Raw genomic sequence first — 14,210 nt, 5'->3', positions numbered from 1 at the left:
ATTGTTCATTTCCTTATCTACCATGTAGGGGAAACAATTTAAATGATTTTGTACAATTCTGTATATAATATTCAAAATGTGATGATTGACCCTGTACAGTACGTTATAAAATATTGACACCTGTTAAGAATATGTTTGGACCATGGAAAACTATATTAAGGATAAATTACTAAATAAATTATTGTTTATACTGTAGACCGAATGTTTTGCCTTTAAATGATTTATATGGACACAAGAAGATTCACTTACATAGAAACATAGAATTTGACGGCAGATAAGAACCACTTTGCCCATCTAGTCTGCCCCTTTTTTTTTTCCATATTTTTATCTCAAACCTTACTTGATCCTTAATTCTTTGTAAAGATATCCTTATGCCTATCCCATGCATGTTTAAATTGCTCTACTGTCTTAGCCTCTACCACCTCTGATGGGAGGCTATTCCGCTTATCCACTACCCTTTCTGCAAAGTAATTTTTCCTCATACTGTATTTCCCCTGAATCTCCCCCCTCCAGTCTCAGTGCATGTCCTCGTGTCCTATTGCTTCTCTTCATTTGGAGAATGATTTACTCCTGGACTTTGGCCCTCATTCCAAGTTGTTCGCTCGCTAGCTGCTTTTAGCAGTGTATCTTAGCTTAGCAGAAGAGCGAACGAAAGATTAGCAGAACTGCTACTAAATAATTCTTTGCAGTTTCTGAGTAGCTCCAGACCTACTCCTAGATTGCAATCAGCTTGGTCCGTTTAGTTCCTGGTTTGACGTCACAAACACGCCCTGCGTTCGGCCAGCCACTCCCCCGTTTCTCCAGCCACTCCTGCGTTTTTACCTGGCGCGCCTGCGTTTTTTAGCACACTCCCTGAAAACGCCATGTTGCCGCCCAGAAACACCCACTTCCTGAAAAAACGTTGCTCGAGCTTGTGTAAATCGACTACGTTTTGTGTTAAATAACTAGCGCATGCGCATTTTCTACCTAATCGCTCCGTTGCGAAAAACAGCAACGAGCGAACCACTCGGAATGACCACCTTTGTTAAAACCCTTGATATATTTGAAAGTTTCTATCATGTCCCCCCTTTCCCTTCTCTGCTACAAACTATACATATTGAGATTTTTTTTGTCTTTCTGGGTATGTTTTGTGATGTAAGCTATGCACCATTTCAGTTGCCCTTCTTTGTACAGTCTCTAATGTATTAATATCCCTCTGAAGATATGGCCTCCAGAATTGAACACAGTATTCTACATGAGGCCGTACCAATGACCTATACAGTGGCATTATTACTTCTTTCCTTTCTGCTGCTGATTCCTCTCCCTATGCAGCCAAGCTGCAATATTTGAACTTTAATTTTTGTTCACTTGTTGTTACCTGCTGATCATATGTTATAAATTATTAAACAATTTATTAAAATGAAGTATTATCTATTCAATCTATAGCAAGTGCCCCACAAAGCAGAGTTTTATTTTTCTCTCTTTTTTTCTTTGACATATAGGGGTATATTCAATAAGAGTCTGATCCATTCCAACATGCATTTGTCGGAATGGATCAGACAACCCCTATTCAATAGAGTGGCCAAATCCGATAGTCGGATTTGAGCCTAATCCGACTGTCGGATTTGGCCAGTGTCCGTGCGGCTGTCAGCAGCTCCCCGTGTGTGTGAGAACACAGGGAGCTGCTGGAGCCGCACATCACGGCCGCAAAGTGCCGCGCTGCAGGGACAGAGGTGCCTGGCTGGGGAGCAGCAGTCAAGGTACCTGACAGCCCCGCTCCCCGTAGCCCGCCTCACCGCTCCCCATAGTCCGCCGCACCGCTCCAAGTCTCCTCACCTCAATCTGACTTTTTGAAAAATCGGACTGAGATTATCAGAAAGGGGGCCAAAGGCTGTCAGATTTGGCCCAGTTTCCGATAGAAGCACGCAGATCGGCGTCTATTCCGCCGATCCACGTGTTTTTTCCGACAAGTCGGGAATTCCTGACTTGTCGGAAAAAAACTGCCCATTCTGAATAGGTCTGAACCCCTTACGACCGAAATCTGTTGGAAGCCGACGCCTTTCCGACAAGATGCAGCTTCCGACAGCTATTGAATACACCCCCTAAACTTACTCTGGGGAACAAGGCATTAAACCCAATCATTCTGGGTTTAAATTTAAAAGAAAATCTCTAACCCAGTGCAGGGAAACTCCTCCTTTCCCCTCTGCCCTGGATCTGTATGTAAAAAATAACAAAAAGATGACTCAAGTAAAACTTCCCTTTCGAAAAAGGCTAAATAGTTGGGGGTTTTCTCAGTATTCTCCCCTGCCCCTGTGCTGCAGGAACCACATGCTTGGAGAGTGGTGTGAAGGTGGGAAAGAGGCAACAATGTGATGTGGACGCCTGTTATGTGGCTCGGGGTATAGATGAGAATTCCTCTACGGGGTTGTTGCTTGCTTTCCATTTGTCTCACGGCCCGCCATCACCAATTATGCAGGCCACAAATTGCTTATGATTTACAGAAAGATTACATGTACTGTATGAGAACTTGTTCATGGCTGGAATTACAGGAGGCCAGCCCAGTCGATCTGTGTCGCTTAGAACGTTACCCTACCCCAAGAGGCAACAAGCCAGATCCATCTAGCCTGGACTAGATGATGACTAGCGGCTAGTAGTTGAGTTTATCTCAGCATAGGTGGAAAAATTACAGCAATACAGTATTGTCAGGTCTGGCCAACCTGTGGCTCTCCAGATGTTGTGAAACTACACATCCCAGCATGCCCTGCCACAGTTTTAGCATTTCCTAATAGCAAAACAGTGGCAAAGCATGATGGGCCTTGTAGTTTTACAACAGCTGGAGAGCCACAGGTTGGCCAGGCCTGCAGTATGTTATAAAAATAGAAAGGAAAATGATTGACCTTTTTTTGAGTATTACTTACATTTTTCAGCGAATTTTGATTGAATGATGTAATTGAAATTAACAAGAAAGGGACAATTATATAATCTATAAATGAATCCTAAAGCATATCGCGAGTTATGGCTCAAGTATTGGGGATTCTCCTTCTATGCTTTGCAGGCTATGCTATTCCTGTACTTCCGTATCAGTTTTCATTCCACAGGGCTCTGCCTTATATTAAGCTCTGCACATAGGTCATGCCAGCAATCACAGGCTACAAAATTACCTTAGAAATTATATAGAGGAATTTAAAAGCCAGATGAAGAACAGGTGAAGAGGTTTTGTCTCGAACACTTTCCAGTAACAAATCCAACATCCACTCTGCAAAAAGGAAAAATAATTAGATACATAAGCCTATTATAGCCACTCTGCCCTACACTATTGCCACCCCCCATAGATATGCACGCTGCTAGTGGCTGAGCTCTACCCTACACTGTATTTTATCAGAGAAGTCTAATTATTTCTTGGTGCTCCAAAACAATTGCAACAAATCCCTATTCTGTTCTCATACTCAGTGTTTTAAACCAAAACACTGAGTATGAGAACAGAATAGGGAGATTCCATTAACAGATAAGCACTTAATCAGAATTAAACAAGGGGATTTAATTACCTGTGGAGTACTGTTCTCACATCAAGAATTGTTCTGCTCTAACATGTAGTCCATTGATCAGGCAGCCTAGCTAATTGCAGTGCAGCTATATACCATTTGAAGACTTTAATTCAGAGCATACAATACCCCAAGCAAGGAACACTCCCTATGTTATCAGGGAAAAACAGGAATATAACACCTACCGGTAATTCTTTTTCTCCTAGTCCAAAGGGGATACTGGGATGGTCTTAGTACCATAGGATATAGATGGGGTCCATTGGAGCCATGGCACTTTAAACATTTCTTCAGTGTGCTGGCTCCTCCCCTCTATGCCCCACCTAGCAGACTCAGTCCAGGAAAACTGCCTGAGGAGACGGACATACCATGAGAGGAGGAAAATAGACAAGAAAAAGTAGTGAGGTAACGAACCAACACACAACACAACAAGAGGATAGCCATGCTAACCACAACTTGAAACTAGGGACAGCAACAGCAGACTCAACCAAGAACCACAAGAACAACACTTGCAGGAACATAAACAAAAGCACAGAGGCGGGCGCCCAGTATCCCCCTACGGACTAGGAGAAAAGGAATTACCGGTAGGTATTAAATTCCTATTTTCTCTAACGTCCTAGGGGATACTGGGATGGTCTTAGTACCATGGGGATGTCCCAAAGCTCCCAGACCGGGTGGGAGAGTGCTGAGACCCCTGCAACACCATGCTACCAAAATTGAAGGTCCTCAGTAGCCAAGGTATCGAACTTGTAAAACTTTACAAATGTGTTCGAACCAGACCAAGTAGCTGCTCGGCATAACTGCAAAGCCGAGACACCACGGGCAGCCGCCCAAGAAGAACCCACCGACCTTGTGGAGTGGGCCTGAATAGAACTCAGCAGCGGCAAGGCTGCCAAAGAGTAAGCCTGTTGGATTGTCATCCGGATCCAACAAGCAATTGACTGCTTCGAAGAATGACATCCGATCTTTGTAGCATCAGAGAACAAAAAGGGAATCAGATTTCCGGTGACGAACTGTTCTCTTGACATAAATCTTTAAAGCTCAAACAACGTCCAAGGATTTTGAGGAAACGACGTGTCAGACAACATAGGAACTACAATCGGTTGGTTGATGTGAAATGCCGACACCACTTTAGGCAGAAACTGTGGGCGAGTCCTGAGCTCCGCTCTATCCTTGTGAAAACACCAGGTAAAGGCTCTTACAGGATAAGGCCCCCAATTCCAAGACACGCCTCGATGAGGCCAAGGCCAACAACATGACAGTCTTCCAAGTCAAATATTTCATATCCACCCGGTGCAAAGGTTCAAACCACTCTGATTGCAGAAAGGTCAGGACCAAATTGAGATCACACAGTGCCGTGGGAGGAACAAAGAGTGGCTGAATACGAAGGACACCTTTTAGGAATGTCTGGACTTCCGGGATAACCGCCAACTGTTTTTGGAAGAAAATAGACAAGGCAGAGATCTGAACCTTAATGGATTCCAAACGAAGGCCCATATCCACACCTGCTTGTAGGAAGAGCAAGAACCTACCCAGATGAAAATCTACAGTGGAGTACTGTCGACCCTCACACCAGGAGACATACTTCTTCCAGATGCGATGGCAATGCTTAGATGTGTTAACAGGAAGAGAAAAAAGCAGATCAACTTTTTATAGCAGCACTCATTCCCTGAATCATAACTAATTGCAAATATAATATTTTCAAATAATTTGTAAGTAATAGTGTTGACTACGAAAAAGATTCTCAATACCCATATGTGATGTAGATATCTTTATTGTTACCACATATGATGTATTATAAGTCCCCTTTGTTCTAAGGGGGACAACTAAGTGAAATATTAAAAATTTGATAGAGACAGAATAACGTGTATGAAAAAATAAATTAAATTGTGTGTAGAGAATATGTTTAAAAAAAGTGCTAGTGCGCTGTCTTGATTTACAAATCAACAGAACCTGTGATTCAAAAGTTTTTTTTATGGTTTATTTACTTTGATAAAACCACCACTGACTTTTTCTAGCTGGTGATGTATACGACGAGTTACAAAGTATGTTAATGTTGTATTATTTCTAATAAATTCTCAAATTTATAGATCCGAAAGTTTGGAGCTATTTATTATTCAGAGACCAGTATCAGTGGATTATGCTATGATCAGATCCATGGGATGATTACGGTCTTACTGCTTATGAATAATTAAACAGTGTTGCAATAGGGGCACATGTCAGTTGAAATTGGTCCAAACAATTATAAGATTTTGGATTGACCTTATGAGAGAGAACGAATCCCCTTTAAATAGGGCTGTATGATCATCCTAGTCTGAGTTAGGATATATGTGATAGGAATGAATTGCTTTCTAGTCTCATCAATTTATGTCCGTATCATTCTATAGGTATATACTTTTGACACCTACCTTTGTCGCCTATGTGTGGAACATATGCTGTCTAAGAATAATTATTATATACAATATTAACAATCCCAGAGCTGTATATGTATATAATATAATAAAACGAACGAAAAGAGCTTTAGTACAATGAATCCGTTTTATTATTCTGTATCACATAATGCCTACATGAAATATAGTTATTATATATAATATCAATAATCCCTGGGCTGTGATATATATATAAAATACAATAAAACAAATGGCAATCACTGATTATCTCCTGGCTGGGTCGGATTGCAGCTCTGAAAATGAACATTGTCCCCGCCTCCTTTATTTGTTTCAGACGCTGCCAGTGAAAGTCCCGGACTCTGTTTTGGCACAAATCCACTCATGGTTGCTCCGCTTTGTGTGGAGAAATAAGGTCCCTAGGATAGGTTTCTCTACTTTACGCAAACCAGTACAGAATGGGGGTAGAGGTTTCCCAGATATCCGTCTTTACTATCTGGCCACCCATCTCAGCCAAGCGGTGGCCTGGTTCGCCCCTACGCAGTCCATACGTTGGCTTCAGTTGGAAACGGCGCTTAGCCACACTCCATCTTTGTCGTCTCTACTCTTATCCCCTCCTAGAGCTAGATCTCCTCATTTACAACTGCACCCTGTGCTGGTATTCACTTGTCAGATCTGGGACTATTGCACGCGCCACTTTCACCTGCTGTCATCCCCCTTGGCGCTTACCCCCTTGTGGGACAACCCTTCTTTCGCCCGGGTCATTCTCTGAATCGCTCGCGTCCATGGTTGGAACGAAATATCCGCTTTGTTCTGGACGTGCTGTCCGAGGGTACCTGTGCACCTTTACCGGATATCATGACAAAACATGACTTCCCGGAAGCGAACCCTTTTACCTATCTCCAGTTGAGACATTTTGTCTCTTCTTTATCGAACTCGTCCCCGTTCCAACCTCTCTCCACTCTAGAGTCCTACTGCTATCACAAACCGCTTGCCCAAGGATTCATCTCCCTACTGTATTCCCTTCTTCAGGCAGGGGACCAGTCGGCGACCCCGGCTTTTATACTCCAGTGGGAACGGGACCTAGGTCCGATGCCTGCTGATTATGATTGGTCGGATGTCTTCACTGCGGTCGCAAAATCCTCTATCTCAACCCTAGTAAAGGAAAACGCATATAAAATCTTATATAGGGGGTATTTTGTCCCCTCTAGACTCCACAAAATGTTTCCCTCCTCTTCGCCCATGTGCTGGAGAGGATGCGGCGGGCATGGCTCTTTCCTCCACATATGGTGGACGTGCCCTAAAATCATGCTATTTTGGGACTCAGTCGCACGCCTGTTGAGCGCAGTGCTCCAGACCCAGGTATACAAAGACCCTTGGTCCTTTCTGCTAGGCCTCCCCATTGCTAACGCACCCCCAAACTCCGGTAAATTACTGACACAGATCTTAAACGCGGCCCGGTGCTCAATTGCCCTCCAATGGAAACAGAGGGAGCCCCCCCCTATTAAACAGGTCATCAATAAAGTATGGTACTTCGCAAGCATGGAAAAAATTACTGCATGCCTTCACAATAGATCTTTCCAGTTTCTCCTGATTTGGGAACTATGGTTCGACTCTCAGGCTCCCGCACGTAGATTACGATCCCCCGGGGGCTCGATGGCTCTCCTACTATGATCTCTGTAATCTCCTAACCTGACGAATAGATTTGGGATTACCCTTAGTATGTCCTCTTTGTGTTCCTCAAGTAGTACTTTCCATTTTGTACTAGCGCCTTGAGCGAGGTTAGCGGAGTCCGGGGGCGCACCGGCGGCCCCTCCAACCCTGTCTCTTCCCCCCCCCCCCCTACTCTATTCCCTCCCCGTCTTTCCCGTCTCTTCTTCTCTCTCTTCATGCTTTCTCTCTTTAGTCTTCTTCTTTTTATTGCTATAGTCACGAGTTTAATCCTTGGTTCCCATCCGATTGTATAGCCTCTGTTCACCCCGATGCATAATTCATCGCTGTTTCTCGTTTTAACAATGTATGGTTATTGGCTCTCATTTTCTTTAACCATTCTTACCTTTTTTTTTTTTTGCATTATGGGAACCGCATGTTCTTTGTCTTAAGGTTATATTTCTGCTTTTGGTAGTATATTGTTAAACGAAACGGCCCACCCCACGTGTGGTGGGAGGTTGTTGTAATATTTATAACCTGAAAATTAAAATAAACAATTAAAAAAAAAAATACAATAAAACGAGTGAAAAAAAAGAGTTTGAGCAGCTAATCAGTTTTTATTATTGTGTATCACTGAAAACATTCACTTTTTTCACATAATCACTTCACATTTAGGTTTCTCAATTGCTATATTTTAAAGATTAATAATAAAAGTTATATTTTATAAATATTCAGAACACATAAATACTTCTCTCCCTTCTTTTTTCTTAAGTGCGCCAACGAAGAGACAATCTTCTTCTGTTTTTGCTGGTCCATATTAGTACCATGGGGATGTACCAAAGCTCCCAGTACGGGAGGGAGAGCGTGGAGGCTCCTGCAATACTGCTTGACCAAACTTGAGGTCATCAGAGGCCAAGGTATCGAACTTGTAAACCTTAGCAAACGTGTTCGAACCAGACCAAGTAGCAGCTCGGCAAAGCTGTAAGGCCGAGACACACCGGGCAGCCGCCCAGGAAGAACCCACCTTACGAGTAGAGTGGCCCTTAACCGATTTCGGAAACAGCAGTCCTGCCGTAGAATATGCATGCTGGATAGTGCCCAGAGGAGGATTCTTGACACCTCTGACATTGCGGTCCTGCTCTTCGTGTCGCATTGTCGGTTTATGTAGGCCACTGTGGTCACATTGTCCGACTGCACCTGAACAGCCCGATCCTGTAGAAGGTGTGCTGCTTGCAGAAGGGCGTTGTACATGGCCCTTAGCTCCAGGATGTTTATTGGGAGAAGGGATTCTTGATTCGACCACCTTCCTTGAAAGGTTTCCCCCTGAGCAACTGCTCCCCAACCTCTTAGACTTGCATCTGTGGTTAGAAGGATTCAGTCCTGAATTCCGAACCTTCTGCCTTCCAGAAGGTGTGGAAGTTAAAGCCACCAGAGGAGCGAAATCCTGGCTCTCGGTGACAGACGTATCCTCTGGTGTATGTGTAGATGAGACCCCGACCACTGGTCCAAGAGATCCAGCTGAAAGGGTCGAGCATGAAACCTCCCATACTGCAGAGCCTCGTAAGAGGCAACCATCTTCCCCAGAAGGCGGATGCACTGATGTACCAATACCCAGGTAGGCTATAAGACATTCCGGACCATTGATTGAATCACCAATGCATTCTTCACCAGCAGAAATACCCTCTGCACTTCCGTGTCGAGGATCATTCCTAGGAAAGAGTCTCCTTGTCGGTTCCAGATGAGACTTTGGAAGGTTCAGGATCCAACCGTGCTTCTTGAGCAGCTGTGTCGTGAGCGCGATGGATCGTAACAACCTCTCCATGGACGATGCCTTGATCAGGAGATCGTCCAGATACGGAATTATGTTCACCCCCTGCTTGCGGAGAACCATCATCTCCGCCATCACCTTGGTGAAGATACTTGGTGCTGTAGAGAGGCCAAACGGCAGCGCCTGGAACCGATAGTGATCGCCTAACAGTGTAAACCTGAGGTATGCCCGATGCGGAGGCCAAATGGGAATGTGGAGGTACGCATCCTTGATGTCGAGAGACACCAGGGACTCCCCCTCCGTCAGTCCTGAGATGACAGCTGTCAGAGATTCCATCTTGAACTTGAACTCCTTGAGATAAGGGTTCAGAGACTTTAAGTTCAGAATTGGCCGTACCGTACCACCCGGTTTCGGCACCACGAAAAGGTTCGAATAATAACCCTTGTTCCACTGCTGAGGCGGAACTGGAACAATGACCTCTGACACCACCAATTTTTGGAGGGCCTCTAGAAGAATTGCTCTGTCCACCAGCAGAGCTGGCAAGCCTGACTTGAAGAAACGGTGAGGTGGGAGATTTTGAAACTCCAGTCTGTACCCCCTGGATATCCAGCACCCAGGGGTCTAGACCAGACAACACCCAGACGTGGTTGAAATGGCGGAGTCTCGCCCCAACCTGACCTTCCTCCAGGCCTAGCTGTCCACCGTCATGGGGAGGACTTAGGGGTATCAGAAGCAGGCTACTGGTTTTGGGAACCTGCGGGAGCAGGTTTCTTTCCTTTCGCACGATCGCCTCTGAAGAAGGTGTTCGAAGGCTTGTTCTTTCTATACATCGCGGGCCGAAAAGGACTGTGACATGGCTGATGTAAAAGGCTTCTTCGTAGCCGGAGAAGCTGAGGGGAGAAAAGGAGACTAACCCGCGGTAGCTGTGGCAATCCACGCATCCAGCGCCTCCCCAAAGAGAGCCTGACCTGTATATGGGAGGCCCTCCACACTCTTCCTGGATTCCGTGTCCGCAGACCATTGGCGCAGCCAAAGACCCCTGCGAGCCGAGACGGACATGGAGGAGATCCCCCACAGCCATGGAACCCAGGTCCTTCATGGAATCTACCAGGAACCATTCAGAATCCTGAATATTACGTAAAAACAAATCAACGTCACCTCTGTCCAGCGTAGTAGATTCCTCCTGTAGAGTGATTGACCACCTGGCAATAGCTTTTGCAATCCAAGCACAGGCTAGAGTGGCCGCAATATAGCCCCTGAAGCTGTGTAAATGAATTTTAGCGTAGCATCCACCTTGCGATCTGATGGGTCCTTCAACGCGGTAGATCCCGGGACTGGCAGTACCACCTGTTTTGACAGCATAGAGACAGAGGCGTCAACTATCGGCGGGGACTCCAATTTTTTCCTATCTTCCTCTGGGAAGGGAAAAGCAACCAAAACCCTCCTAGGGATTTGGAATTTCTACTCCGGAGTTTCCCAGGCTTTTTCAAAGATAGCATTTAATTCTTTGGAAGCCGGGAAGGTGAGGGGGTTTTTTTTTTATTGTCTGTGAAAAAAGCCTCCTCTACCTGTTCCGGAGCAGCGTCAGAAATGTGTAACACATCCCTAACAGCTTCAATCATCAACTGCACCTCCTTAGCAAGTGAAGCTGTCCCCCTCAACACATCCCCGTCACCGTCTGCAGTGTCAGAATCGGTGTCCGTGTCATCCTGCATAAGATTTGCAAGTGCACGTTTGTGAGAATGTACCGCAGGGGACCCAGAGGAAGCAGTATCAGACCATACAACCATAGAGGATTGCAGAACCTGAGTGGCATGCTCGGTTCTAGCAACCCTATCAGAAATCTGAGAAATAGTCCCCCTCAGAGAGACTAACCATTCTGGCTCCCTAGCTGGCATATGCACTACAACAGTGCAATCCTGATTACAGGGTATAGAGTCTTCCTGGGAAGATAAATCCTCTGCAGCGTATGAAACAGTGTCCCTAGACATGTTGTACATACACACCAAACACCCCACAAACACACAGGGTACTGGGTAGACAGAGTTTCCCCCCCCCAAGAATGGCAGAGAGATACAGAGATTGGACCCAACCCACACACAGCGCTATTACAGGTACAGGGAGACCCCAGACCAGCGTTGACTGTGTCCCTTAATAGGTGACACAGTCTTCACACAGCCTCCCCCCTTCTACAACCCCCTGGTACCGTACAGATAGCTGGAGGTGCTCTGGAGGGACCTGTTCTTCCACTGGCAGGAAAATGGCGCTGTACGCTGCTGGGTCCGCTCTGAGGAGAAGCTCCGCCCCCTTAATGGCGCTGTCTTCCCGCTCTGAAGATTATACTGGCCTGAGGAATTTTGGTGCTGGCTGAGATCCGCAGACCCCGACAGGCTGGATTTGGTCAGTTTTAGGGTCAGACGCCGGCTCAGGGCGCCCCTCACAGCACCGCACCACAGTACCGCTGAACCTCCGGGAGAGCGGTTAATACCGCGCTCCTACCCTCAAGCCGCCCTCTTCACACTGACCCCCCGCTTGTAAGGGGGGACAGTGACTCACTCGCCACACTTCAAGCTCTGCAAGGGGGTGGCGGCTGGCTGCCGGGGTGAGCGTTCCCCGGTGGCAGGGCGCGATCTGTCCCCTCTGGAGCTCAATGTCCAGTCAGCGGAGTCAGTGGCTCAAAACCCCGCAGGGCGGACACTGCTCCCCCCCTCAGTCCCTCGATGCAGGCAGGCTGTTGCCAGCAGCCGCCTGTAAAAAAATAAACTCTAAAATAAAACTTTTCCAGGAAAGCTCTGTAGAGCTCCCCTAGCTGTGACCGGCTCCCCCGGGCACATTTTCTAAACTGAGTCTGGTAGGAGAGGCATAGAGGGAGGAGCCAGCCCACACTGTTAAACTCTTAAAGTGCCAATGGCTCCTGGTGGACCCGTCTATACCCCATGGTACTAATATGGACCCCAGCATCCTCTAGGACATAAGAGAAACCGGGGTTAAAACCCCTTTTCAATGCTCGTGGCAGTGTGGGTGTATGCAGTGGGCAGCGCAGCCCCTGCAGCGCACTTATGTCGCTATTTGAACCGGGGACTCAATAACCGGGACCCCGATTTAGTACTCACCACTCTAGCGTCTTCAGCTCTGTTAGGGGTGGCAGCTTGCTGTCGGAGTGCGCGCACACCCTGGGGGTGAGCGAAACAACACCTCAGGAGCCTGTGTCCTGTCAGCAGGGATCTGGACCATTAACCCTACAAGAGGTTGGTACTGTTCCACCCCCCCTAAGTCCCACGATGCAGGCAGACTGGTGCCAAACAGTGCTGCCTGAAAATAACAAACTAAAAGTTTTAAATTAAACTCTCTGGAGCTCCAGAGAATGCACCCGGTTTTTCTAAACTGAGTTTTCAGGAGGGGCATAGAGGGGAGGAGCCAGCACACTGAAGACATTTTTAAAGTGCCATGGCTCCAATGGACCCCATCTATACCCCATGGTACTAAACCAATCCCAGTATCCCATAGGACGTTAGAGAAAGTAAATTCCTCCAGATCAAAACTATGACCTCTACTGAGGCAACCTGTAGTAACTCTCTCAGACAGCAAGTTGGAAGCAAAGGTCGAAATTAGTTAGAGCAACATATTGCTCTTACCTTCATTACAAATGTTGTGGTCGCTAGCGTTATCACTAGGTTTGATGTGCAGCACATCAAACGCTGTAACGTCGCTAGAGAGCGCAGGCACCCGCAAAGTGCCGGTACATACTGAGCGATCAAGCCGATATGTTGGTGCCAATCGCCGGAACTTACATATCGGCCCAACAGGTCGCCAGTTTGTACCCAGCTTTAGTGCTAAGTAAGACCTTATGAGAAATTACACCTGCCCCACTAGTAGGTGTCAAGACTTATTTCATACCCTGAAATGACATAGTGCGGTATATTTACTAAGGCTCAATTCTATATTCGATTTTAAGGTCAGTTAAAATAGACTGAAATCTAATCAAATCGACATTCTTTTTTATGGTCCAAATCATTAATTTATCAACATTTGATTTTGAAATCGATTTCAAAATCAAATTCAATGTGTGTCGATTTTGACTAGTGTTTTTTTGTTAAGTTTGGACAGAGGTTTTCAAACTCGGTCCTCGGGAGCCCACACAGTGCATGTTTTGCAGGTCTCCTCACAGAATCGCAAGTGAAATAATTAGCTCCACCTGTGGACCTTTTAAAATGTGTCAGTGAGTAATTAATACACCTGTGCACCTGCTGGGTTACCTGCAAAACATGCACTGTGTGTGCCCCCGAGGACCGAGTTTGAGAACCTCTGAGTTTGGATGTCCATTTCAAAATCGAACATAAAATCACCTATGAAATCAAATAGAGTTTTAAAGTGCCAGCTCTAAGTTACTGCCTACTATTTCCCCATTGCAACTGCGATCAAGTGTCCCCTAGTGGATGAAGGAGAAATAGAACACACAATTCCTTAGGTATTCCTTTTGGCCAAAACATATCACATACAAGAAGCTGCTGTGGTCCCTCTCATTCTGGTTTGCGTACATCTCCAATGATGGGGTGCTTGCGCATGCACAGGACCTGTAATTTGGACCTGTCACATAGAACCTATTATTAAGATCTGTCCTGATTCATTGACAAACGCTACGGCGACTGTGCACATGGAGGATATGCAAAATTATAAAAAAAAAACGGAAGCCCTGAAAAGTACAGAGACGCCCAGCATAGCAATCACAAATACACAGCAGCTGCGTACACATTCCTAGAGCACACGCACATCCTTCAATAATAGTCAGCTCAATTAAATCAACGGCCATGCACCATGGCAGCCTGAACAGAGACACCGGAGGCACGCTGCTTGAGTATGGATTTGCAAGTGCACCTTGCGACACGC

General features: G+C 46.0%; 1 protein-coding gene across 1 annotated transcript in view; it reads right to left on the bottom strand.

Annotated features, from left to right (window-relative positions):
- The window catches only part of TBCD (tubulin folding cofactor D), a 707,681-nt gene that overhangs the window by 650,827 nt on the left and 42,644 nt on the right, over positions 1-14,210 (bottom strand). Inside the window, exon 4 of the mRNA XM_063961004.1 lies at positions 3,141-3,235. Within this exon, the coding sequence (XP_063817074.1) occupies positions 3,141-3,235 (95 nt within the window). The remainder of the gene's footprint in view (positions 1-3,140; positions 3,236-14,210) is intronic.

This window comes from Pseudophryne corroboree, chromosome 3, assembly GCF_028390025.1.
Source record: "Pseudophryne corroboree isolate aPseCor3 chromosome 3, aPseCor3.hap2, whole genome shotgun sequence".
Lineage (NCBI taxonomy): Eukaryota > Metazoa > Chordata > Amphibia > Anura > Myobatrachidae > Pseudophryne > Pseudophryne corroboree.
Note: the sequence above shows the minus strand (reverse complement) of the source record. Positions and strands in the feature narration are given on the sequence as shown.